General features: G+C 65.9%; 1 protein-coding gene across 4 annotated transcripts in view; it reads right to left on the minus strand.

Annotated features, from left to right (window-relative positions):
* Positions 1-27,558, minus strand: part of SLC12A7 (solute carrier family 12 member 7) — a 67,439-nt gene that overhangs the window by 33,281 nt on the left and 6,600 nt on the right. Inside the window, exon 1 of one of the 4 annotated variants that reach the window (XM_059173569.1) lies at positions 6,385-6,599. The exons of 1 other annotated variant lie outside the window; for it this stretch is intronic. In XM_059173569.1, coding sequence (XP_059029552.1) covers positions 6,385-6,541 — 157 coding nt within the window. In that variant the 5' untranslated portion in view covers positions 6,542-6,599. Of the gene's footprint in view, positions 1-376; positions 502-5,751; positions 5,863-6,384; positions 6,600-27,558 lie in introns of those variants that run through there. 2 more of the 4 variants (XM_059173572.1, XM_059173570.1) reach the window with 2 other exon arrangements.

Here is a 27,558-nt window from a genome sequence, read left to right on the forward strand (position 1 = left end):
AGCTCCCAGCTGTGCACACGGCCCACAGCAGCCCCCGCTTCGCGGAAGCGAAAGCAGCTCTAAGTGGCGAACATGCCGCAATGGCCGTGTGCTCTCTTCCCCTCCCCCAGAGCCGCCAGCCATGAGCCACTTGGCTGAAGGGGGCCACACCCCGGGACGACGCTGCTCGGTTACCCAGCCCAGACCACACAGGGCTCAGGACAGCACCTCCGCCGCCTCCAACTGTTCCTCAAGAAACCACCCAAGAGCAGAGAAGGAAACAAGCCCCAGGCACGCCAGAGACCAGGGCCAAGGTTCCAGCCCGCACACCTCCCCGCCCAGCGCGGACGCAGCCTCCCAGGAGGTCGCCCCCCAGGACACAGGGCCACCTGCTCACCGGGACTCCTGACAGGAGGTTCAAGGACCCACATCATGGCAGCAGCGGGGGTGCCAACAGGACAGGTGCCAGGGGACCCGGGTTCGTCTGTCCCCGATCTTGGTCCCGCCGAAGCTGCCTGTGTTATCTGCACAGTCCAGACCTCTGCTCCGAACAGAGGGAACTTCCCTCTTTCTCCTAAGGGGATGACATTAACCCTCTGTGCTCTGCTGTTTCAGCGACAACACTGGCCTCGAGTCCCCCCGGGTGCCCCCAGGTTGCTGCCTGACAGCCTGGACGGCCCCAGGCCCGAACTCCCATGGCTCGGGACACGCGTCCCACTGGGCTCTGGTCAAAGGCTCCCCCACCCAGGCTCGTGCTCCCGGAGCCGTGTGGACACAGCTGCCCTGCCCAGCTCCGCTGTGGCTACAGCAGCAGTGGACATAACTCGAGGAGGGCTCGGCTCGCAAAGCCAGCGGAGATGGAAAGCGCCTGGCCCTGGGATCAGGAATTAACGCCCAACATCAAACACTGCTCTCTGGGCACGTGTCTGCAGCGGCTGGTGGCAGAACTCATGTCCCAACATGGGGGACACAGGAGACCCCGACACGGGCCGGCACACACACACCAACAGAACACGGCCCCATGTCCCGCGTCCTCCCCACCCGCCGAGCCCGGCCCGGCTGCTGCCCCCGCGGGTGCCGTGGTGAGGATGGCGGCCCTGGAGGTGTCCCTGGCCCAAGGTCACCCGTCCCTGATGCAGGAGCCTGGGCCAACCCAGGAGCCACTCTGCCAGTGACCCTGACAGAGGGGACTGCACTGGGCTGGGACGGAGGATGGTCGCCTGCAGGTCCCACCTGGCACTGCACCACCGGACCCGGTGCCGCCACCCTGTGCCTCACTGACCGGCAGCAAAGACCCCTGAGCCGGCCGCCTTGCCCGCGCCCAGTGGCTTCAGCCCTGACCAGCTCCACGCTCACATGAGGCAGCACCCTCTGCAGCGCCCCCAAGAACCCGTCCGCACCCCCGAGGCACGCGGTGCACCTGCCCCACGCCTCTACGAAGGAAACGTCTGGGGCCGTTTACTTGAAAGAAATCCCCTGAAACCCACAAACCCACCATGGAGAGAGGCACGGGCCACGCCACGTGGCTCCCAGACCCTCAGTAAGGGTGAGGAGGGGCTCCTGCCCCCCAACAAGACCCAAGGCACCCACCACGGAGGCACTGCGGCGAGTTCCCCAGTTCCCCACCCGCGCAGAGGAGGGCGTGTGAGGACACACAGCACGGCAGCCCCTCCGCACGCAAGTCCTGCCGCTCTGGAAACGGGCATGAGGGGCCCCAGAGGCCTGGGAGCTGCACACCCCATGCCCCTCACGAGGCAGTGAGGCCCCACCCCCGCTGGCCCCTCCGCGGAATTCCCCTGGGCCACCTCAGCGTCCCGTGGCTGCAGAGCCTGACTCATGGCGCCTGTCCGGGGCAGGCTCACCCCACCGACCAGCGCTCGGGGGCTGCTGGTCCCCGTCACCACCCCACAGTCTGACTCCTGAATGCGGGGACAGCCACCCCCGCCCCGTGCCCACGTCACCACTGCTGAGGGAGCAGAGGCTCCGTCTGTGGGGTCAGCTGCTCCCCGCTCCTGGCCACAGCTCCCCTTACTGAGAGCAGCAACTGGTGGGTGGTGGGGTCCCCAGGACAGCCCAGTTCCCGGCTCCGGAACATCCCCACCCTACGGGCAGGCTGCAGCTTAGAGACGTCCCCGAAGTCTGGAAGCCACATAGCCAGGTGCCACAGAGGCCCCAGAGCGCAGGGTCTCCAGAGGGGCCTTGCCCTGCCTCCTGGCCACCCTCACTGCTGGCACCCCCGTGCGCAGCACCTCATGGCTCCCCGTCTTCCCCAGTGCACCATAAATCACGTGCCGGTCCCTGCAGCCTCTGTGCCCCCAGGAGAGCACGGACTGCTCAGCTCACTGATAAACCCAAGGCCATGAGGGACCTGCCAGGCTGCAGACTCCACAGGCCCGAAGAACAAACAGCCGTGGCCGGTAACCAGCACCCAGCAGACCCCAAGGAGCCGGCCCCCGGAGGCGTCACCGCACCGTCCCCCCGGCAGTGACCAGCACCACTGGTGTCCACAGCTCAGCTATCTATGTGCTCCAGCACAGAGGAGGTGAAACTCAGAAGGTCTGGAGAACTTTCCAGAACAACACAGACCTGATCTATATAGCAAGTCTCCTCGTCCACGTCCTGGGAACAGATCGCAGATCAGAAGCACAGACGCTGTCTCACCACTGCTTCCGAAGCCTGACCCGAGCCCCTGGAGGCGCACCTCCAGCCACTGCGTGGGACGGGTCCACCGCGCACAACAGCCGGACACCGTGTGACCATCAAGCCCCCGTACCCACCTCCATGGGCCCACACAGGCCCACACGCGCGCGCGCACACACACAGGCCTGCGTGTGTACACAGCAAACATACGTGCGCCCCAAAAACTGGTGTGTGACACAGGTAAACACACAGGCACACGTGTGCACACGCACACACCCGTGGGCTCTGAGGAGGATGTTCAAGAGGAGCGCCTGCCCCCAAGGGACCACCTGGTGCTTAAGGACAGGGGAGCCAGCGCCTGGCCGCACGCTCGGCTTGGTGTTTCCGCTCCCTGCTCCTCTGCCTCTGACAACCGTGTCTGGTACCCGGGACGCTGCTGTGCGGCCCCGACCCTCCCCCGCGGCCATCACAGACATCTCCCCACACAGCCCGGGGACCACCGCAGCTCTTCCCCGCAGCCGGGCGGCCTTCCCTCCAGCACCCAAGGCTCTGTCAATGGAACGGCAGGAGCCAGTCCCTTCTGCTCCCAGGGCCGCTGCGGCACCTCCTGCCCTTCCCGAAACCTGCGTCTCGCCCAGCGGACCTCACTGCTCCACCGCGTCCTTCGCACAAGCCCTGCCCAGCCCGTCAGCGGCCACCCACTCACAGAACCAGAGCGTGAGGTCTGGGGCCGTGACCTCCGAGTGGCCCGCACTGCCCGATGGCCGGCCTGCCACACACCCTGGCAGTGCACGGGCAACACTCCCCGGGACCGTCTGGGTCAGTGCCTCCGGGAAGCACGGGCCCACTTCAGAGGGTGAGGGAGAGACCCCTGGGTGCCCAAGGGGAGCCGAGTCACAGAAAAGTCACCAACAGGACAAGGAGGCTAGAGTCTCAGCCGGGGACAGGGGACACAGGACGGTCAGTCCAGCCTCCACGGGCTGAGCCCCCCACCTCCACCCGGACCCACAGCCTGTGGCCACGCCTCACTGCACACCTGCCCGCTCCAGGGCCCACCCACAAGGCTCAGAAGGGCCTCCACCCAGGCCCACCAGTCACACGGCTCAAAACCCCACGCGTGGGACTCAGGAAGACAACCTACTCCTCACCACTCCTGCTCCAAAAGGCGTTTCTCCGACAAACACAGCACAGAGGGACGCAGAGCCCCTCCCACTTGGTATCACTAATCGCCAGCAAACGCAGGACGAATGTCCCGGACGACCCACGGGACCCCAAGGAAGGCCAACCTGTCACTGCAGAACACACCCCACCCCACCGGCCCAGAGTGGGGAAGCCGCTGCGGACGCCGCATCCACCCCCGTGCGCGCCCGGCCTCCCTCTGCACAGGTCTGCACCGAGTACCACTGGCTGCTGCTTCCCATCTTCCCGGCTCTGAAGCACCAGCCTTGGGCCTGCGGAGGCCAGTCAGGGTCAGTGCTAGGCTTCCTCCGGCCTCGGCACTGAAGGCCTGTAGCTGGGGGGGGCCTCCCACGGCCAGGACCCGGCCTCACCCTGCGCCTGACACACCGCGCTGGCCTGGGGTGCGTGGAGGAGGAGCCTGGGGATGGGGGCAGCGTTTGGGCTCCTTCCAGCTCTGGTCCACGGTTCACCAGTCCTCACTGAGGCCGGGCAGACCCCACGGTCCCGCGCAGCTCTGCCAGGCTCCGAGGACAGCGGCGCTCCTGCCAACCGGTCAGTCACTCTCCGCACACCCTGCCCAGGAGGGCCTCCTGAACCTTACTTCACTGTCACCAACTCCAGGAAGCCCATCCGGAGAGCCAGGACCTTCCCCGGGGTACTGGCCGAACCTGCGACGGGGCCAGATGTGACCGCTGTGGAGACCCTAGGGTGCACGGAGGGGCTCCAGCCTGGCCTCCCCAGGCCCCTAGTCATGCCGGGGACTCGGTGCCAGTCACAGGGTCCCTCTGAGCCCCAAATGCACTCCGGGACCTTAGAGGAAACGGCGATGCCCACCCTAGCAGAGGCCCCAAAACACAGGACACCACACCCCCCAACCCCCGTCCGGGGGACAAGAAAGAGCGCAGCATACAAAATGTCAGACCCAGATGACCTCTATGCAGGCTTCATGGGGGGCGGGGGGAGCATGAAGCCGCCGTCCGCATGTGCCCTCGCTCTGGGCCACACATCACGCGGGGCCGTGAGATCCCAGGAGAGCCCTTGGCAGGAAGGGAAGGGGCGAAAGCCGAGAGCGCGGGCGGCACTCAGTGGGGCCAGCCGGGGGCTCAGGAGCCCGGCCGCCCACCAGCCCAGATGGGCAAGCCGCCCAGCCCTCCTGGCAGCCGCAGCGCCTGGCTGCAGGCCCACAGGCCCCAGAGCCCAACCTAGAGCTCCTAAGTGCAGAGACAAGGAAAGGAGCAGAAAGAAAATTACCCCGGCTTCAAAACAAGACCCACTGGAGAGAAGTCTGGAGAGAAAGGACCCCAGTCGCCCGAGGAGGAGCCAGCGGACGGGGAGCGGGGCAGGCAACAGGGAGCCTCCTCTGGAAACACGAGGCACGTCTAGAGGCTGCTGGAACACGGCACATCGCAGGACGAAGCCAGAGCGGGCCCAGAAGCAAGGAGAGGCCGTGGGCACAGACCCTGCTTCTTCGCCTGCCTCCTGTCAGCAGCCCTCAAGCCAGTCCGCGGCCGCCACCTGTCCCAGGCCCCAGGACACACACAGAGAGCTGGATGGAGGCCTCACCCCACAGGCGGGAAGAGACCCCTGGGGGGGGGGGGTGCGCCTGACGGTGGGTGCTCTCAGAAGGGCCGGCCTCGACAGCCAGGGCAGGGGACCTGCAGGGGTCTGGGCCATGGGAATGGGGAGCCTCTGACCAGGCACAGTGGAGACCCGCGGCTGTGGCCTGCTCTCCCACGACCCCCAGTTCTAGAGAGTAGCTACCGGAGGTGGCCCAACGGTTTGGAGCCCAGATAACAGAAGAAGCGGGCCTGGGGGATCCCCCCAAGAGAAAGTGAAAGCGCTGGGCACCTCCCCAGTCCAGAAACAAAGGCGCGGGGGAGAAGGACCCTTGGCCAGAGCACGGCTCCGCTGGGATGGGCGGCCCCTCTCCCAGCCCCGCCGGGACCGGCCGACCATCCCGCGATGACCCCGCGGAAGAGCGGGTCCGAGGGCAGTCAGGCGGTGCCCACAGCTGGGCGCTCGGCCGGAGCTTATCGGCCGGAGGCCTTTGCCCCAGCGCGCAAGAGCAGAGCAAAGGCAACAGGAAGGAAGCAGGAAGGCACTGGGGCCGCCCTGGCCGCGGCCGCCCGGGACCCGGGGAGCCCGGACGTTCTCACGCAGGGGGAGGCCACTCCCCGTCTCCATAGCTACTCCGGGCGTCCCGGCCCCGCTCGCGTCCCACCCGGCGGGCGGGGAGGAAGGAGCCGGCGGCGGCCCCGCGGGAGCGGCGCTCGGACCCGCAGCCCCGGGAGCCCCGGGCGCGGCAGAAGCCCTGCGCCCCCGGGACTAGCCTGGGGACGCAGCTCTGCAGGCCGCTGCAGGGGTGCGGGGGTCGAGAGGGGCTCGTGCGGGTGAGACGTCGTGCGCAGGAACAGGGGCCGCTGGGGGGACCCCGAGGGAAGGGGGTGCGGACGGTGCGTGGAAAGTAGCCCTCTCGGGCCGCCCCCTCCCCAGACCCCGCCCGGGCCGCCCCTCCTCCCGGCCGTCCCCGGGCCCCGCGCAGCCCGGCCCCGCCTTTGTCCCGCGGGCAGGTGCGGCCGCGCTCACCCGGGCTCTGGCAGTCGGGCTCGCCCTCGGGGGGGCCCGGCGTCTCGCTCCCCTCGGCCCCCTCGGCCCCCTCGGCCCCCTCGGCCGCCGCGGCCGCCTCGTCCGGGCCGCCGTCCGCCCTCGCGTCCACCGGCACCACCGTGAAGTTGGTGGGCATGGCGCCCCGCTGCCCGCGCGCTCCCCGCTCGCTCCGCGCTCCGGCCCGCGCTCCGCCGACGCGCCGCGGGACTTGGGCGCAGGGGCGGGGTCCGCGCGGTCCGCCCCCGGCCCGGCTCGCTCCGCCCCCGGCCACGTGACCTCACCTGCCTGCCCCTCGGCCGCCGGAAAAGTTTGCGCGCCGCGGGGCGGGGCGGGCACCTCCCGCAGAGGTCCCCTCCCCCCGCCTGCGCTCCGGGACCGCCCGCGCCCCCAGGGTGCCCCCGCCCCCGGCGTCGCTCCGCCCGGGCCAGGCCCGCGCCCGCCCTGTCCTCTCCAGCACCGGCCCCCCACCCCAGCTGGCCCCTGTCCGCAGGGTACCCCCCACCCAACCAAGCGGGGATCGCCTGGCTCCCGCGCCCCGACGCGGGGGTTTCCAACCCGAGGGAGCCGTGCTTCGGGGGGCGGGCCGAGGGCGGGGAGCGGAGGCCACTGTGCAGGCGGCCGTTGGGGCTGCTGTGGGGGTTCCGTCCTCACGAGACATAACTCAGACAAGTTACCAAGGGTCTGAGACGGGTCCTGGCCCACAGAGGACCCCAGGCCTTTCCCCTCCCCAGCCTCTCTCCTGGGGAGCCCTCCCTTTCCTTCTTCGGGGCCAGGCTGGGGCAGCCATGGAAGGGAAAGGAGGCCAGGTGAGGGAGGGCTCCGGACCCCAGCCACTCCCCCCAAAACACCTGGCGCGCTCCTGAGCACAGGACACATGGAAAGGAGGGAATCATAATAGCAGGTCCATTCAAGTGGAAGTCAGTTCCGGCGTCCGAGCTGTGACGAGCCCAGGCGCAGTGAAGCCAAATGCAGGTCAGGGGTAGGGTTTCCCAGCCAGAAGCAGAGACAGGGGAGGGCAGCAAGGCCACAACACACCAGTAAGCAGATGACCAGGAGGAGCCGATCCCTAGGCAAATGTGCCGAGGCCAGCCAGCAGGAAGGCCCACGGCTCTGGGCCTCGGCGTTACAGAGGCCTGGGTTCACAACAAACGCTCTAAAGCCAAACTCACAAAGTCCATCCTCAATCAAAGACCAAAGAAGCCGGTCGGGTGGCCGGGCTCCCCCTCTGTCCCAGGCTCCCGCCCCAGCTGCACCAGAGCCCTAGCCGGCACCAGCACCAGCTTCCCCAGGGTCCCAAGCCAGCGGGACTGCTCTCGGGAACCCTCCTGCCCCAGCCTCCACGGAGAGATACGGTCCCGTGGCAGGGGTTGGGAGTGTCAGATGGCAGCGGTGCCCTCAGCTGCCCTCCTGGGGCAGCAGCAAGAAAGGTGGGGAGAAGGCCACCCCCCCCAAAGTACAGAAGGTTTCCAGGTGTCCTGCTCAGGGAAGGTCAGCTTCGTTGAAGAAGTCTGGGGTCCGTCCGCAAGACTGCAGAGCGTGGTGCTTAAGGGCGGGCGTGTGCGAATGGAGGTTTGCCTGGCCCTGAGCCCTGGTGACTGCAGGAGTGTCCCAGAGGGGCCCAGCCTTCACTTTAGGATGAGGACGTGAGCCCCAGAGGTGCAGGGTCATTCTCAGGGGGCTGGGGGGCTCTCTTCTCTTTTTCCTAGCCTATGGCAGAGCCTCCGACTTTCATGGCCCCAGAGTTCCACTCATCCTTCCCGCTGGGAGCTGGGAGCTGGGAGCTGCCCCGGGGTCCAGGGCAGACAGCAGCCCTGGGAGGCTGAGACCACCTCTCCAGGAAGTGTGGGCCTGGGCCAGTCCTGAGGAAAAGGCTACCTCTTGCCCCAAAGGGAGAAGATGCCCCAGGACACTCCTGTACTGATAGCGAAGCCCACCAGGAGGGCGGGGGTGGGGGGGGAAGGGGGAGGGGAGGGGAGGCAGGAGGAAAGAGGGAGACCCTTCACTTAAAACCGAGTGTCTTCTTCCAGCCGACACGCGCTGAGCCGTCCCTGGCCGGGGCAGTATAAGGACAGCAGGGTACAGAGTCCGGGACGGGAGAGGTCACTTCAGGAGCCCTTCATGGCTCTGTGGCTACTGGACTCTCCTGGCTGGCAGGGCGGGCTGCGTTCTCTCTGTGGCGCCACCCAGGGCCAGCGGGGCCTCTGAAGGTCCGCAGTCGGCCCCCCTGCTGAGGAAGGCGGCGGCCAGCAGTGCGGGCCGTGGGAGTGGACGGGGGCAGGCCAGAACCGGGCATCTGCCCCTCCCCCGCCCCGGCTGCCAACGGGAGCCCTCAGCCCCAAGCCGCACCCTGTGACCAGCCCTGTGACCACCCGCATCTGGGTGGCTTCCTGGCTCAGAAGCCCTGCGGCCTGCCCTGGGGACTCGACTCGGCCCTGAGGGGGGCGGGGCAGGCTCTTTGTCCCAAGCACGGAACTGGTCTGGGGTTCTGCAAACAATGGCCCGAATCCTCCAACACGTCATTGTCACCTGAGGACACAGAAGCTAGAACCGGCCAGGCCAGTGAAGGACGTTATGGGACGTCCTAGGTGGTGTGATGGCCCTCACACTAGGCTTGCACTTTTCTGAGGCTTGGAAATCTTTCAAAATAAGATAACTTTAGGGGCACCTGGGTGCCTCAGTGGGTTAGGCCTCTGCCTTCGGCTCAGGTTATGATCTAAGGGTCCTGGGATCGAGCCCCGCATTGGGCTCTCTGCTCAGCGGGGAGTCTGCTTCTCCCTCTCTCTGCCTGCCTCTCTGCCTACTTGTGGTCTTTGTCAAATAAATAAAATCTTTAAAAAAAAATAAGGTAATTTTACAGCTCTAGGAAAATCTCCTGGTTTTTAAGAGACAAATGGCTGTATGTTAGAAACACTAAGCTATGCATGACCTCCACTACCCCCTGGAAGGTTCTCATGGCCACTGCCAGCTGTCCCCACCTCAGGACGTCCTGCGGGGGACTCTGGGGCCACTGGCCCAGGCGGTGCTGAGGGAGGGCCTGCAGCCTGGAATGGGAAGCCAGGAAGCCGCCGTCCCACTCCTGAGCTCCGGAGACCGTGCTGGGCTGTGTTTTGTGAGATAAGCCAGTAGCAGTAAGAGGCCCTGGAAGTTAGAAAGCGCTAACCAGGCTTTATAAACCTTTCACAGAGCACGGTTCCCCCTCAGCCACGGCCGAGCACCCCACCATGGCTGGCTGGCGGGGGCCTTGCTACTGCCCCCAGGGCTCCCCCCCAGGGCTCCCCTCTGCTGGGAGCCGGTGGGAAACCTCTGCCTCTCTTCCCACCTCGCTGGTTACAGAACAAAGGCTTCCTTCCCACTCTCTTCAGAGCGAGAGACGCCAAAACGCGTCTTTGGCCTCACACCCTGTTCTGGTTTCACACGTCACTTCTTTTCAAATAAATGTCACTTCTTTTCAGATAAATCTTGGTGGAAACTCGAGAAGCCTCTTGTAACACAGGTGGGGTGTGAGAGCCTGTGGACAACCGAGCTGCGATGCTGGCCCCTGATGGCCGCGGCCACCTCCTCCCACACCCCAACACCGCAGCCTGGGCACAGGGCACTCCCCAGGCCCCCGGGGGCCGTCGCTGGGCCGTGCAGGGATCCCACCCCCACCCCAGAAATGTCTGAAGCCGCGTAGCCTCAGCGTGACCTCTGTATCCATTCCTGCCCTGCCCGTCTCCCCACAACAAATGTCCTGGGAACCACGACGGCCAATGTGCTCGCCTCAGCCCCTCCCGCGGAAACCAGGAAGCCCGGAAAACAACAGGGCTTCGGACCAGGACTCTCTTGTCCGCCCCTCCCCCAGACCCTGCTCCCCGGGGCCCTTCACCCACGCTCCTGGGCACTGCCATGTGGCTCCCGCATGGCTCCTGCTTTGGGGACTGTCAGGGAGCCAGGAGAGCCCCGTTGCCCTGGACGTCCCCCAGGGAGTTCCTGGGAATGGGCAACATGGGGACGAGAGTGTCTGGCTTTGGACTTTTGGGCACTCCTGACTTCCCTTAAGGCACAGACGCCTCGTTGTCACCCCAAGGTCCACATGCAGGGGACACTGCTCCCTCTGAAGACCTCCCACGTGACTCCCAGGTTCCGGAGTGACTCCCAGATCCGTCAGGACCCGATGAGGCTGGCCGGGGTTCACCCCTCAGCCTGCCACAGAGCCCCCTGCAGACCCGCAGGACACGCCAAGGGACCCCTGCGCTGGACTGGGCCTGGGTATGTGGGGTCGCCACCAGGGAAACCCCAAGCTTGCGGGAGCACAGCCTAGAGTCAGGGGCCGCGGGACAGATCTACCCTAAAAATGGTGGCTGAGGTGTTCCCTCATGGCCTCGAAGGCCTTCCTGAAGAAAGTGCCAAAGTGGTTTCTGACCCTCACAGAGCGGAAACGTGGGCCCCGCGGCGCCCAGACTGCTGTCCTCCAGGCGGCCGGCCGGGCGTGTCCAGATCCCGCAAGGACACCCCACAGACCAGTAAGAGGCGCAGAGGGCAGCCACTGCTGCGTGCAGGGACATCGGCCCGCGGCCGCCCGGCCCGAGTGTGCACATGGAAACGTGCAGCTGTGTTGGGAGACCCCCACACGCCTTGGCGAGGACCCCCAGTTCTTCTCCCCGCAGGGAGCTACAGGCACCAAGGACACGTGCTGGGACGCTCGGGGCAGCTCCTGTCGGCCACGGTGCAGGCGGACCACGAGCCCATCCACACGGTGGGAGGAGGGACAAGAGTGTCCATACGGGGGCCGAGCACGTGTCGGTGGGAGGAAGCTGCGTGACCTACGCCGTCGGCTCGGGGCAGGCAGGGCCCGTCCAGACCTGCGCCAGGACGACAGCCCCGGGGCGGCTGCTGGGGCGCGGGGCACAGAGCTCGCCAGTGCAGCCCCAGGAGCGCCCTGCCGTGCAGGCCACGCCTCGTGGGAGAGAGAACTGCTCTTCCTGATGCCCGGGGACGCGGCTGCACTCCATGAGGGCAGGGGCAGCAGCACCTGGCCCCGGGCCCCCCGGCGCACCCTCATCGGCCCGAGTCCCTCAACTCCCCACGCAGGGGTCCGCCCGGGCCAGGCCTCCTGCACCTCTGCCAGCGCGGGCCAGCGGAAACAACTGTCCAACCACAGCACGTCTCCGAAGAGCTCCATCTGGCCCCACACGGTCCCAAGGCGTGGAGATCCCCGGTGGGAATCCTGCAGGCACAGGCAATGGGCTCAGACCCCCACAGATGGTCGGCCCGGACGGGGGCCAGCACCGAGGCCAACGGGACAGCCAGGCACCTGCCCCCTCAAGTGGCTTAGAGCCTCGTGGGGGAGGGGAGGCCGACGTCCGGCCTCCAGGTGCTCATCTCCCTCATCCTGACCCGAACCCCGCGTGGGGACTCGCCCAATACTCACCATACATCAGGCACCACTTTTTCTGTGTGGCCCCAATTAGTCACAGAGACAGAAAAAGACGGCCCTCTGTGGGCATGATAATGACCTCCGCTCCGGGGGTCCCAGAGAAGCCCCTCAGCATACTAGACATCACCCAGCACCTGGCGGCGCCGGGACCAGGGGAGGCAGCAAAAGCTGGTGTATCCACAGCCCCGCAGGAGTGAGCGCAGGCCCAGACGGAGCGCTGCCTTTCCTGGGACGCGAGCCCCTGCCCACCCACGCCCAGCCTGGGTCCCGAGGCAGGGAGCCCCAGACAGCCGTCCACAGGCCGCCCTTAGAAGCTGGGCGGGCTCTCCCAGGAAAGGGTGGTGGTGTCCCGACAGGCGGAAGAGGGTAGGCCCCCAGGGCAGGCCAACTCGTTGGCCGACCAGTCCCTCCATGGGCTCGAGGCTCCATCCCTGAGAACCGCCGTGCCAGGCCCTGTGGCCATCCCCGGACACCCACAAAGTGGGCGAGTGGGCCCGCATCCCAGGCTCTGTCTGCGCAGGCCTCAAGGAGGGAGGTGGACAGTATCTAGGGCTTCGGAGGGCGGCCCCATGGGGGAAAGACGCCCTGGCCACGGGCCTGCAGGGGTGCCGGCTTGGAGACCAGGCCCAGGTGGAGCCGACTTCAGGGTCCCCCTGACCAGACAATGGCATAAGGAGCTACACAGGAGGCCCCTGGGGGTGCAGGGAGGCGGGGCACACCAGGCCCTAGAGGAGGTCCTAAAGGACCTGATCCCTCGGGGGTCTGTTCCGGGGACCCTCTTCTCAGGGAGGCTGAGTACGGCCGGAAGTCCTCACAGAGCCACCCCTAGGGAGCTGTCCAAGGCCCGCCCCCCCCATGACCAGCCACAGGAGGAACCCTGCCGCCCGACCCCCAGCCCGTTCCTTCTTCAGGCTCGCTGTACACCGGGAGGGCCAAACTGCCCTGGGGTCTCCAGGCAGCCCCGGGCAGGGGCCATCACTTCGGAGACTGCTTTGGCACCGCACCTCGGCCCTCAGGCCCACGGTGAGAGCACCCTGTTGCCACGAGCCCAGCCCTCCCGAGGCTCCCAAAGGGTCTTCGGGGAGGCCAAGGGTGGGGCAGCACTGCCAAGGAAGGGCCTGGGCAGGCCTTGCCAGCCTCCGGCTATCGTCCCTAGGAGCCCATGCTGACCCCTGCGGTCCCCAAGTCCCATGGGGGAAGGTCACTAGGTCATCCTGGAGTCCCCGGGACCACACCAACGTCCCCTCTGAGGACAGGATCCCGACGCACTGTGGTGACGATGGGGTGAAGTGTTCTTGGGAAGGGAGCGGCCTCGCACCACGCCTGGCATTGGAGCCTCAGACAATGTAGTCAGGGGGGGTGGAAGCCATCCCCGTGGCACCGAGACCGTGTGTGGGACACCCAGCCCCGTGGTCACAGGGTTTCTGAGTCCTGGCGCCATGGGGCTGCTGGGGCTCCACTCAATCTCGGGTCCTTGACAAAAATGTCACTGTTTTTGACTTTTCTTTCCTTTTCTAGAAAAAAATCTGTTTTTGTGGGGCACCTGGGTGGCTCAGGGTTAAGCCTCTGCCTTCGGCTCTGGTCATGATCTCAGGGACCTGGGATCGAGTCCCGCATCGGGCTCTCTGCTCCTCAGGGAGCCTGCTTCCTCCTCTCTCTCTGCCTGCCTCTCTGCCTACTTGGAATCTCTGTCAAATAACAAAAAATAAAACTGTTTTTGTTTAATTGTGGTAAAACGTACAGAATGGTAAATTGGCCATTTTAGCCGTATTTAGCTGTGTAGTTGGGTGGCATTAGGGAGGCTCACAAGTGTTAGCACAACCGAGGAAGCTGCTGGCCGGTGTGGCCCTGAAGCCCGGAGGGGACAGGATCTGTGAGCAGCCTGCGGCCTTCCTAGACCTGCCAGCCGCTCAGGCTGCGGCCAGTGAGGCCCTCTCCTTGCGCTGTCGTTTCTAAAAACCCATCTCTCGCTCCTGGGGAAACTCCTAAGCACTTCTGCTTAATCAGGGTTTGCTCAGATGAACTCCTAAAACAGTTTAAAAAATAGGAATGTGCCTCAGTTTACCTTTGAACACACGGTTGTGCAAACTGTCACCATGGTCCGTCTCTAGAATGTTCCCTGTCTTGCAAGACAGACTCTGTCCCCAGGGACACTAAGCCCCGGCCCCGGCCCGTGGAAGCCACCACTTGCTTCTGTCTGACCGCGGTGACTGAGCACGTCATAGACACGAAACCGCCTGGTGTTTGTCACGGTGACCACCGGTTTCACCGAGGCCTGGCCACGCCACAGCGGGTGTCCGTGTCCTTCTCCCTAAGGATGAAGGACAGTCCAGCCTGGGCCGGGCCGGGTTTTGTTCACCCAGTCGTCCCGGGTGGGCTTTGGGGCTGTTTCCACTTCTCCGCCGCGTGCACACTGCTGGGACGCCTGCGTGGAGCGGGGCGGAAAGCGTCGGGGCCACAGCAGACACATCGGGGGGACGGGTCCCACCCCACGCCAGCCGGCCAGGAGGAGACGGACAGACATGCTCACTGGACCTTCTGCTTCGGTGGCCAAAGCCCCCCGCCTGGACAGAAATACTTCACCATCATTTCAATTAAACAGCTGCTGCCCAGAGATAAGCAGGTCACACTCCTGCGCCCCGGGCAGTGATTTCTATCCTATTATTATCCACAGCACAGATAAGGGGACCTACAGCCTCTCTCAAGGTCACAGCAAGCGGCCCAGGAAGGTGGGGACCTGCCCAGGGCTTCTGCAGTCCCTGTGGGGGAGGGGGGGGACTCTAGGACGCCAGCCCCAGGAGAGGGGAGGGATCCCCCCCTCCCGCCCTCAGGCTAGGCCCTGGCCACCCCCCACACCAGCCGCCACGCCCCTGGCAGCTGACCTTGGGAACCGAGGCAGAAGGACCCTCCACGTAAATGATTAAAGCTTCATGGCCCGTGCGCCCCTCTGACCCGGCACAGCAAGGCCATGGGGCTGAAGGCCGAGGCCACCCCCAACCAGGGACTGAGAGACGTCTCCGGCCTGGATGTCAGGGGCCCGCAGAGCCCCTCCCCCCACCGGCATCTAGCTGGACACGGCGGGTTCTGCTCCGCAACCGGAACCCAAATCCGAGTGGTGCTCTGGACTTTCTTCCACTCCGCCCCGAGGAGAGGGGAGGGGCCGCGCGTGTGAGCCGAGCTGCGGAGTGAGATAACCATCTCCGGGCTGAAGTGCCTCGTTCCAACGCTAAATATTTGGCCTGAACTGCGGGAGAGCCACGGAGGAACGCGCTCGCGAGCCTGGCCGCCGTCTACACAGAACTGTTTGTGTAAATACCGCAATCGTTAATTTCTGTTTTCTCGGGGCAATGAGTTAAAAATACATTTTAAAAATAAGCTTGAAGGCTGCAGAAATATACCAAGGTCACTTGGGCCTTACAGCTCAAAACTGCAGCGTCCGTGGCCCTGGCAGGCGCCACGTCCTCCTGGAGGCAGCCGTCCCCGGCCCCAAACGTGTGCAAGTGTGATGGGCACAGAAAAAAGCCACAAAACATGGGCTGACGCGAGCGTGGGGCGCAGCGCTCTGCTTCTGGGAACGAAGGACTCGCACATCCAAAGGGCAGAACCAGGAAAGTCTGCCACTCTGGCAAAGCGTGCGAGGAAATGACTGCCCGCCTTGACGCCCAGGCCAGCAAACACAGTCCTGGCACACGGGGCGGCGGAACAGCCATTCCAGGGGACAGAACCTCGCCTGAGCGGCCGGCGGACGGCCCTGGGAGACGCCCAGAGACGCGGCACCGGCAGGCCGGTGAGGAGGTCGGCGGGGTTCTGCCACCTGCCGGGCCATGGCCCTGAGGCGCGGCCCGCTCGTGCGCCAGATGTGGGGGGTCCTGTGTTGAGTGGAGCCCCCCCGGCGGCAGCGGCCTGAGGGGCTCCCCGGCGGCCACACAGCGCCGAGAGAACAGGGAGCCGGCGGGCGGGGAGAGCCGGGGCCACGAACACGTGCCGCGCCCCAGAGGGCGGGAGGAGGAGGCCCGGACTCGCTGAGCCGCCCACGGACCGGCCCTCCTGAGGGCACGGGCTCCACGCCGTCGCCCCGCACGGCCACAGCGGACACCACGGCCTCGCCGGCAGGGGCTCAGACGTGCCTCTCAGGAACCGACGGGACAAGTGCACGAGGGAAAGGAGCCTGTGGAGGTAAAGGAGCGGCGCGCACCTGTCACGAGACTGACTAGACTGACGGCTGCTGGGGACGCCCAGCCTGCCGCCTCCACAGCCCTGCGCCGACCCAGGGCCTTCACAGAAGTGACCGAGGCATGGTCACGCCAGGTACGTGGGCCCTGCGCCACTACGGCTGGTGGCATCGGAAGGAGAGACGTTTGAAAATGCACAGGGGACAGGGGCAGGCTTGTGGTGGCCGCACAGCCATTGCCTGGGGACGCCCGGGGGCCCTGGGAGCTGGAAGAATCCAGGCGAGACGCCCTCGAGCCTCTGGAGGGAACGCCCGCCCGCCCCTTAACGCAGGCCCTGTTGCTTCTGGAAGGCCGGAGGGGAACTTGCTGTCGTATGAAGCCACGGGTGTGCGGGGACTGGGGACAGCAGGCCTTGACGGAGGTGCGGGTGCCAGGAGACGCTGGGAAATCACACTTTTAAGTTGTATGCAACAGAGACCAGCTCCTGGGGGGAGCCGGGCACATGTTCCCAGGGCACAGCCCACCCAGGTTTTCAAAAGAACGAGGCGTTCTGAAAAACGCGCTGTCCCCCGGGGAGACCCAGACCTACCCCCGCGCCCTCGCTCGACCCAGACGGCTGGCCGTGCTGGCCTGACTTCCCAAACACGGGAGGATCACAGTCAACTCCTCCAGACGGCGGGAAGAGAAGAAGGAATGTTGCCCAACTCGCTTTCTCAAATCAACATTTGTCATCAAGGAACCGAAAGATGCAACCAGAGCGAGTCGTCCTACACCGTCCTACACGGGAAGACAGCCGCAGTGCCGCCGCCCGGGGCCACGCGGCCCTTTTGTCCTGGGGCTGGTTTCCCAAGAGATCACCTTGTGCTCATTCACGAAGAAGGGAAAGCAGGATTTGTGCGCTTCTGATCACCTGTGTTACCTGTCCGTGCACGTTCACTGAGAAACGGATGTGTCCAGGGACACGCGCGTGGCTCTCTGTCAGTTAAGCCTCCGTCTCTCGGTTTTTGGCTCTGGTCATGATCTCTGGGTCGTGGATTTGAGCCCGGCATCAAGCTCCACGCTCACTGGGGACGCTGCTTGTCCCCCTCCCTCTGCTCCCCCAACTCACGCTCATTCTTTCCAAAATAAAATCTTAAACAAAATGGATGCGTCCCGGGGGCAGGACAGATGGGGACAGTGGTCTCGCCACTGCAGAGCTGAGCACGGCTGACAACCTGTCCCCATGCCAACCAGCTGCGCCGGGGCAGGAGGTCAGCGGCCCCAGGCCCGTGAGTCAAGGTCCAGCAGGTCCTGGCTGCCTGGGTAAAGCTGTCCCGCAGCAGGAGGATACCCGCAGGTCCACGCCGCTCTCGCGCAGAAGCCCCCGGGTTTGGGGGCCGTGGAGACCTGCCCCAGCTGAGGAATCTCACGACTGCCCGCCGATCCGGGGCCTGCGCCCGCGGCCAGTCCCCAGCGACAGGGTCTCCCGATGCCAAGGTGCGCCCACGTGTGGGCGCCTGGGACAGTGGTTTCCTTTCTCCTCAGCCTGCTGATGGAAGGTTCTAAAATTAATTCTCAGATGCAGGAATGTGTGCTGCCCTCCATCACCCCACGCGGCCCCTGGCAGTGCTCAATAGTTATCCACTAACCGATGAGCCTGGCTCTCCAAGACGGGTTCTGCTGGAGGTGGCGGGGGCAGCCCACCCAGCTCTCACCGATCCCTACCTGGTGTGTGCGCGGTGTGTGCGCGCGCGCCGGAGCGTGTGTGAGCACGTGACTGAGCCCACCCGGGCTCTGCCCTTCCCGGTGCACAGCCGCATCTTCTGGACATCAGGCACCATCCCGGGGCCTCCAGGCACCTCGAGCCACCCGCTCCCCACCACCCTCCTTGCTGGGGTGCAGGCGGCGGCTGGTGTGGAATCCACTGGATGCCTCACGGCCGCGGGAGAGCCCTGCCTCTTGCCTCCCAGGTGGAGACCCTGCACCTGGCTTGGACACACCCAGGTGGCCCCAGGTGCTGCTGCTGGAGGTGTTTGGAGAGTCAACAGCTCTGTCTGAGCTAACACGGCTACGGCTGGGCTCTGTGGCCACTACACCAGCTGCCGGGCAGGGACGCTGGGTCCCGGGCCAAGGAGCAGCCGCAGCTGTGGGTGGGGGAGGGACACAGGGGGACGGTGAGGTAGGACGGGGCCATGGAGAAGTGATGCCGAGCGGGGGTGTTTCGTGTCTTTTGCCACGATTCCCTGTAGCTCCAGCTAAGCGGGTCTGAGCATCGGGAGGGCCGCCCGGCTGGGCAGAGGCCCTGCAGTGAACGGCAGAGCGCACCGGCACGCGTGCCCTCTCCTCCCCAAGGAGGGAGGAGCCCCCACCCCCGCCAGAGGCCATCAGGAGGCACCTGGGGACCAAGCGAGGTCAGCTGGAGACCCCAGGGATTTCTGGGGCTTCCCATGTGCCCTCCACCCCCTGGGGAATGCAGGCCCCACCAGCCCAGGAGAAACCGCAGTGCCCTCAGGGTCCCACCGGCCTTGACCAGGGGCCTGGCCAGAGCTGCCAGGCCCCACAGGGGTACACCTGCAGGCCCCCAGTAGCCCACGACAGGGACGCTGGCCTGGGGCAGAGCTCCAGCCTGGCCCCTGGTGGGTGTTCTGCGGGAACAGGAGGGCCTGGGGGTGCCTCAAAGACCCCGTGGAGCCCTGCCTGGGCCGGGGCTGCCAAAGGAAACCCCACTGGCTCGGAGGCAGGAGGCCCCGTGCTGCCCGTGGTCACCCGATCCTCAGCGCCCTGGGCTCCCGCCGCGGGGCCCACAGTACGGGGGTCGGATGCCCAGGGAGGGGCTGCCACGCAGGGGCAGAACCCTGGCCGGGGAGGGTGTTCTGGGGGTGGCACAGGCCCAGTACCCTGGGGTGGGGGTCGGAGAGATACCCAAGCACAGTGTGGGGGGCGGGGGGAGGGGAGGCTGGCCCAGAACTTTCTGGAACTCCTCTTCGGACCCCCGGACCCCAGCAGGATCTGAGACAAGCAAGGGCACAGTGGGGTCCGGCATGCCGACAAAGTCTCAGAGGTGACCCAAGGACAAAGAGGCCTCAGGGGAGAGCAGGCCCCTAACGCAGCGGGCGGGGAACACGGGTCTGACGCTGACCCCACCTCCCGCAGTCTGTGCCTGCCCCCTACTGGCTGCCCTGCTCCTCGCCGGCACGGCCGGGGCACTGCCCTCCGCTTCCCCAGGAGCCCGCAGGACAGGCAGAAGATTCTGGAAACCCAGCCTGGGCTACACACAGACCCGCCCGGCCCCGTGCCGGTGTGGACCGACACCACAGACCCTGAGGGCCGCAGAGGGGGCCAGGCCCACGGTCTCCACTCTGCAGAGCCCCGACGTCTGGGGAGACGGGCAGCGTGACCCCCACGGCACCAGCTCCTGCCCCTCTCTTGCAGTTCTGCGGTGACACCGGGAGGAGCCCCTGCGGGCTCTGTGGCCGGGCCCTGCTGCCCACGCTCGCTGGGCTGAGGCTGTTCCAACACCCCCGCACGTCCCTCACTTGTCCAGCTAGCTTCCGCCGCGTGGGCTCCGGCCTCCTTCCCTTCAGGACCCAGGGGCATCACCAGCCCTAAAACCAGGTCGACAGGAGCCCTGAGGTCGGAGGGTGCCCGGTGGGGGGTGTGCGGCCAGCACAGGGCACTCGGTCAAGTTGGGATTTCAGATTGACACTGCACTTTGCTTTGGTGAGGTGGCACCTCTTGCTTATGCCAAACATTACTCGTGCCTGCCGAGATGGCGACGCCACAGCGTCCCGTGCCGGCTGCCGAGTCGGGCCGCGCCGTGCTCGGGGCATGAGGTGAGCAGGCTTGGCCTTCGGAGGTGGCCTCAGGTACCCGCCAGCCTGCCTCTCCCAGCGAGTGGAAGATTTTCAGGTGCTCCCTGGACACTCTGCCCTGCAGGTCCCCTGGGGAGGGAATCAGGCAAGAGCCCTGCGCGGCCCGACTGGCAATTACGCTCCTGTTTTCCTCATGGTTTAGAGTCAACAGAATCTCCCATAAGACGGGCAAAGCTGCCCCAGCAAATGCTTCCCGGGCGGCTCCGGGTGCGAAGGACGGGCCGCAGCCGTTGCCGTGGTGCTGCCTGGCCAGTCACCTCGCCCGTGACTCAGCATCCAAGCAACCTTTCCTCAGAAGAGAACCCCTTCCCACGTCCGGCGATCTGAGAGAGGCCATCGGGGCCCGGAGAGGGAAAGGGAGCAGGAGGCCCCTGTCTGTCTGCATGTTTTTTGTTCAGACAGAGCACGGGTGGGGAAAAAAGAATTCGCCAAGCCTGGAGAGCGAGCCCCTGCCAGTTTCTCCTACTCAGCAGGTGTTTGCCTCCTGCAAACCGTGCCCCGCACTGGCGGCCACAGGGCCTTTGCTCTTGGAGAAGGTACTTCTCTGGGACGACCATGGGCGTGCTCCCTGGCGCGCGGCCGGCCGCTCTCCACCATGTCCCCTGCATTGCAGGCTCTGTCCACCGGCTCTCAGGAGCCTGAAAACAAACCAGCAAACAGAAGTCCGTGTCCAGGAACGACCCAGAGCCTGCGCCCCTCACCACACCGTCCTGGACAACAGGACGGTGCCTACAATCTTGACAGCAATCAGCCCAGATAATCAAGACTTGGTCAGTGACCGCCCCACCTCCGACTTAGGACCAACCACGAAGCCAACTCAAGCCCTAACCAACCGCACACCTGACCAGACCCAGTCTCTACACCGTGCTCTGCCAGAACCCACCCCAGGCTGTCTGCACACCCTGGTCCCATCTGACAACCACATTGCCCCGGGGCCTTTGCATGGCTGCCCTTGGGCCGGACATCTGGGGAGCTTCAGACACATCTTCCTGGAAGTGGCCTTTGCACTCAGGGCCTTTCCTGGCGCTCCAGCCCATCATCTGAGCTCACGGTCGGGGCTGAGAGGGAGGGGCTCCCCCCATCCGGATCGAAGCCAGGCCTGCCCCCTGGCACTGGGTTGGTAGGAGATACACACATCTGAGACCATCGAAGGGATTCTGCGGGGCCGTTTCCTGTGGCCACTAAAGCCACACGTCCTTCATTTGGGGTAGGCGATGGTTGCCGCCTGAGGCTGAGAAAACCTGTCCAGAAGGCGACTTGGAGAGAGAAGCCCCGGCCCCATTCTCCAGGCGGCGCCCCACACCCGACGCTGTGACCCAGACCCACCAACCCTGGGGTGATGGGCGCCCGCGAGGGCCTCAGCCATCCCCAGGGCCCTGTGCTGTGCCCTCCTCACCTGGCCCTGCTCGGACTCCTCAGACCACCTGCCGCCTGCGGGGGCCTCCCCTCCCCCGCCTCTCAGCCTGGGGGGCCCATCCAGGTGCCACCCTCTGCAAAGTGGGCCAGAGCCCCTTGTGGGTGTGCAGGCCCCTCCCAAGACAACCGCACACAGGGCCCCTTGTCCCCGGAGCTGGGCAAGTTCACACCTCGACGGGGGTGCCCTTGCTCTGCCGATGGTCCTGGCTCTCCCCCAAAGAGCCCCCGAGCCAGGCAAGGAGGGAAGAGCGCCCACCGCCGCAAACACGTACGTCGGTGCGCCGAACCCACAGACACCCTTGGCTCCAAATACAGCGAGAGACGCGCACAAGGTGTGCCGTGCCCTGTCTGCCAGAAACCACCACAGGACTCTGGGCGGAGCTCGTGTTCTCCAGTGCCGGCACGCGAACCGGGCTGGGCGTACAAGGCTGCGAGGGACAGGTGGCCTGCGGCACGGCCCCGTGGGCTGCCGGCACCCTGCATCCTTGGTCCTGCTCGGGTTCTGCCACGGACTCCACGCCAGCGTCCCCACCGGGCGCTCCATGGGGGCTCGACGCCGCGGTCCCGGCCAGACCATCCTCGGGGGAGCATGGGGGGAGGAGCTGACTCTGCTGCGGGGAAGGCGGTGGCTGACGGGCCGACCCGTGGTGGCCCCCATTCTGGAGCACGTCCGTGCAGGTGCCCGCGAGGGGCAGGCGGGGCCGGCCACGTTGCTTGTGCAGGGAACCCCATCGCGGGTCCTGTGGGGTCTGCATGGGGAGGGGACTTTGGTTGAGCCGGTGGGGGTGTCTCCGCGGTGGCTGCAGACCCAACACGGGTTCCCGGGCTTCCCAGGAGGCTGGAGGGCAGCCTGCACTCTGGGGCCGGGTCCCAGCCTCTACAGTCCCCCTGGCCCCTCGCCCCATTCTTCGCCAGCCACTTGCTGCAGGACACAGTTGTCACCGCTCCTCCGGCTGGGGCCCAGCCTGCCCCTCCAGGGGCTGCCGGCCACAGCCCTGCGAAGCCCAAGAAAAGGTGTCTCCACGGGCCTGGGTGCTCGCGGGGACAGCCCGGCTCCCGGGCTGAGGGTAGACGCTCCAGGACGGGCTGGGGGCGTTTGCCGTTCCCTCCCTGCGGATGTGGACAGTGGGGCCGCCGGGACCGGGGCACACTGGGGGTCCGGAGAGGGAGGGGTGGGGCTTTCTTCTGCTCTCCTTCCTTGCCCGCAGCCCCAGGGCCCAGGGAGCATTCCAGAAACCGCTCCCAGGTGAGCCCAGCCAGCCCTGCCAGCACCACGGAGAACCTGGACCTGTACCCTGGGGCAGCCGTAACCCAGAACCACAGACCGTGAGGCTCTGAGGGCCCTGGGGCCCTGCGTCTGACAGTCAGGTGTCACAGGGCCCCACTCCCCCTGGAGGCCACAGGGGACGACGCCCCTGCCTCTGCCTGGTGGCCCCACTCTCTGCCCTCTGTCCCCCATGCATCTGTGCCTTCCTCGGTGTCTCTTAGAAGGACATCTGTTGTTGGACTTGAGACCACTGGGTAACCCAGGATGACCTCTTCACCTCCACGTCCCTAACCTAGTCACGTCGGGAAGGACACCTGTTCCAGACCAGGTCCCGTCTGCGGGAGCCGGGAGTCAGGACGGGTGCGTCTCTTCTGAAGGTCACCATTCAGTCCACCAGCAGCCTCCACGCTTGCGCAGTGGAGATTAAGGTCCAAACCTGGAAAGACCTGGTTCCCAGGGAGGGGGCTCGAGGAGGGTCACACCCCAAAGTCCCTCCGCGCCTTCTGCACACAGTGGGGCCATCTTGGACAGTGATACAGGCTGGCAAGACCCCCCGCTGCTGTTGCCTTCCGAATAACTCGCCCGGAACGCAGGGCTCACGGCCACATCCTCATGGTTCTCGGTCATAAAACATGTGTCCTCAAGGGACCAGCTCCCAGGCAGGAGGTCCGCGGTGTCCTGTCCCCAGTGGGCCCCCACCCACCATTGGGCCCTCTAGAGGGGCACAGCCAGGAACCCGAGTTGGTCAGGGCTGCCGGGGTGGACGGCCTCAGGCCATGGCAGGTGCATTCCGGGACCACAGATGGTCCTACAAGCCGGGCTCCACCCCCTCCCTCATGGGCCAGTCCCGTCTCACACATGCACAGTCCGTGGCAGGAAGAGCAGGAGGAGCACCTTCCTGGGCTGCGGCCGGAGCCTGGAGAGTCTTCCCATAGCGGGGGAGCCAGGCTGGTGACACCACCGTCCCGGGGACAGTGACCCGTGGGCCCACACACAGAGCAAGGGCCGAAGGCAGAACATGGGGAGGGAGGAGGGGCAGGGTAGAAAGGCAGCCTCATTCTCAGGAGTTCCCAGCCCCTGGCCATGAGCGGGGAGAGCAAGGCTTGGCCCACGCGGGACAGTGGCTCGCTCCGAGGTGGTCCGCAGAGGCTGGGCACGGAGAAACGGGGGTCGAGAAAGCTCCAGCGCCTCTCGGCAGGCGTCCACTCAGCCCCTCAGCAGACGGCAGACGGCCCCTGCCCCTCGGGCAGCTGTTTGCGCAACCCCGCCCCTCCCACCAGTGGGCCTGCCTGGGAGGGAGAGCGTCCCGTGAGCTCCCCCAGCTCTGTCCTGAGATGCATCTCATTCCGGCCTTCTGGAATACCAGGCTGGGCTCTGAAGCCTCCAGAGCGCCTTCTCCATGACCCAGAGCCGCTTCTGATGCGCATGGCTCAGGCCACCCGTCTTGGGAAGGGCTCAGCAGGGATGACCTCCGGCCGCAGGTGCCTGGAGGCCACTGTGTGCCTGAAGACGCCCGCCTCTGCCTCTGCCTCCACCTCCCAGGATGACCCTGAGTCCTAGCATGTCCAAGGCACGGGGCAGGATTAATGCCCACGGAGCAGTTTCAGCCCAGGGGGCTCGGGGTGGTCGGCCAGGGGGTCCTGCTTCTCTGCCCCTGTCAGCACCCCCGAGGGAGCCATCCTCACAGGCCCTCAGGAACAGAGTTCTGGACCAGCGTCTGGCCACACGGACCTGAGGCCTACATCTGTGGTGGGCGGGCGAGCTCCCAGGGCTCACTGGGCCCACGCCGGATTCACAGGCACCTCAGAACCCTAAAGAGACGTGTGCACGTGGGAGCAGGTCCACACTTCCTGTGGGCCAGTGTGCGGGTCTGGGATGTGACCGCGAGATGGCTCCAGGGGACACCCAGACCCACAGGACCGTACGCCCCGTCCCCCCAGAGTAGGGAGCCACAGGCCGGCGTCAGCGCAGGCAGGTGGCTCTCCCAAGGAGGCAGCCCCTGATCTCAGCCAGCTTTCCCTAGGTGGTGGCACGGGGTGGGGGGGACGGGGGGTAGCCTCTGAGGGGGGATCCTGACCACGAATCTGCCTCCCCAGGCCCCTCTGTGTCTGGTCACGCCTCAGGTCATTTACACCCCCAAGCCTGGTGGACAGGCCCAGGGAAGGAGGCCGGCTGCTGGCATCACCTGCTCCCTTCAAGCCCCTCCCAGCAGCCCCCCAGGGAGGCAGAGGAGGGGGCTGACCGGTGTGTATAGGGGGCTCACCGCGCTCTCCGCTCCATAATCCAGGGGGACGAAAACAGTCAGGTCTCCAGGCAACAAGAGGCAGCGAGCAGGAGCCCGGGGCCCTGGGGAAGGCTCAGGTGGCCGGCGGGGGGAGGGCCAGGAGAGCCAGACACAGGCGGCTGTGGGGGTGGGGCCTTGGTCCAGGTGAGGCAGGTGAGGAGCCCCTGGCCAGGGACGGCCCAGGGACGTGCCAGGGTCCCCGCACGGGCGCCGACGGACCGCGGTGGGGAGGCTGCCGCTGGAGCGTCGTCGCCGGGGAGGCTGAGCTGACGTGGGTCCCCCTGTTGGGACGGGGGCTGGCGTGCCCTGACTGCAAGAGCCCAGAGGCTTATCTCAGCCGCAGCGGAACAGCAAGCACCCGCTGGAGCTGTGACAACATGCATGCATGGTCTCAGGTCCTGCTTCTCCCGAGGCCTCTATCCGTCGCCTGTGTCCTCCGGGGCTCTGTTCATCACCTCTTACAAGACCATCTCTAAGTGGTCTCGTTCCGAGATGCTGGGGTCAGGACACCCAGAGCCTTCAGCTGTCTGGGCCGCCCCACCTCCCCACACCCCTGCTCACGGGCCGTGGCCTGGAGCACGAGCTTGGGCGCGTGCTCCCCTCTGCCCGCAGCATGGGGCCTGCCGTGCACAATTCAGCAGCCACTGAGCACATGTGGTGTGGTGGAGTTTAAATTCAAATCAGTTAAAAATTCAAAAAAATCTAAACCCACTTCTTCGTGGCACCGGCCACATTTCACGTGCTCCACAGCCCCCGTGGCCAGCACCTGCCGTGGGAGGGGTGTGGGACTGCTCAGGCCCCCGGGCAGCAGCACCACACAGTGAGAAAGAAGGAGCTTAGCTCCAAGTCACGGTCACTTTGGGTGCCATGGGGAGACCACGTGGGTCTGGCCGGAGTACGTGGCAGCCAAGGACTGTGTCGCCCCAGAGAGACCGCCGTTCCTCCCGCCCACGTAAGCATACCTGTCGCGTCCCTCCTGAGCCACACCCGCGCTGGCCTTCCAGCCCACGGCCCCACTGGCCCCCAAGGACGGGCCACCCCACGCTGCCGACCCGCATGACTCCACACGCTCCCCAGTCAGGGGTGACTCTGTCTGTCTCCCCCTCACTGAGCTCATGGCCCACAGCCCCTCCACGCCCCCGGCCCTTCTGGGCGCTCCTGCTCGCTGGGGTACGTGTGCTGAGACCAGAACACAGACGATCGGACTTCACCGGCCCATTCTCCGCCTTGGCGGGTGGGTCCCGTGGGTGAGCCCGGCGAGGCAAGGAAAGTCCCCTGCCCCATGCGGGGCGCGGGGTGCAGGCAGGAGACAGCCGCAGTGGGACACGTGCACCCCCAGAAGCGATTCCTGGATGGCAGGGTCTTCCCCCGCCCGGGAAGGTGAGGCTCTGGGGAACACCCCACAGCACAGCACTCGACGGAAAACAGGAGACGCACGGGGTGAGGACGCCCGCGTGAGCTCCGCTGCCCTTCTCTGGTTCTCGCTGGCACCAGGCCTGCATGCCCACAGGGCATTTCCCGAGCTCGGGCAGCGTGGCCAGCCCCTGCAGACCAGGTCCTCACAGAAGGCACCACCACCACCCCCGAGGGCAGTGGAGGGGTGCCGGCGGAGGAAGCCGGACATGCCCAGTCCCACCTGCTCACCGTCACCTCGGCCCCCAGGCCAGCCCAGGGCCGTCTTCAGCCATCCGGCCGCTGGGACCCACGAACGTCCCCCATTCCCACCTGACTTTGAATGGCCTCCCAGCCAGGCCCTCCGCAGCCCAGCCCGCCGGCGTGCGAGCACGGGTGTCCCGGGGACTGAACCAGAGAGGGGTGTGTCCAGCCTCCGCTGCGCAGGGGTGGAGGGCAGGTGGACTTCCCATGGGCACCTGCCGAATGTTGCCCAGGGAGCAGGCACCACAGCCCCGCGCGGCTGATTAAGTGCAAAGGCTCACCGTCCGGCGTGTGCCCGGGTCACGGCGGCGGGGCCGACAGCTCATGGCAAAGACACGTGGCAAGTTGCCCAGTGGTGCTTCCGAAAAGACCGTCTGAGTAAACAGGAAAACAGGCCCTCGTCCTGGCCTCCCCCCGGCAGCCCTTGCCTGTTCTGCCACGCGTGCAGCCCCCCGGGCCGGTCTCCTCGCTCAGCCTCTGAAGGCAGCAGGCGTCCCGAAGCTCAGCCACTTCAAACAGACTCCACGAGACTAGGGTCAGCCGCAAACAGGTCGGGGATGCAGGACAGGTCAGGGATGCCCAGGCCCAGGGCACAGCGAATGTGCCACCACCGCTGGGGCACACCTGCCAGGGCCGGGGGTGGCCCCGGTCCCACGCGGCCTACTATGCTGTCTCCGAGGTGCCACAGGTCTCAGCCGTAGCCAGGGACACGTGGGAGTGCCCTCGGCAGGGTTCACGGGGCGGAAGCTGATCCCTCCCGCCCGGCAGCCGGGGAGACACAAACATGGGTTTCTGTTTCTCCAAGGGAACAGCCAGCAGCACGGTGTGTGGGGAGAACCAAAAACACCTGGCAGGGCTGGTAGAGAAGCCGGCTCGGCCGTGGGCGCACTGGAAGCCGGACGTCTTCCTGCCTCAAGCTTTGCGTTCTGCTGGTTTTCTAACACCTTCCTTTAAAAGCCAGAGCCGGAGAATAGAAATAAAGGCATTTTTACCCAGAAAAAGCACTTCCAATACCCTAAGAAATAAGGCTGGAGATAGCACGGACACCAGGAGACAAAGCCACGCGTGTCCACATGCATGTGCACACGGAC

Source organism: Mustela lutreola, chromosome 5 (assembly GCF_030435805.1).
Source record: "Mustela lutreola isolate mMusLut2 chromosome 5, mMusLut2.pri, whole genome shotgun sequence".
Classification (NCBI taxonomy): Eukaryota; Metazoa; Chordata; class Mammalia; order Carnivora; family Mustelidae; genus Mustela; species Mustela lutreola.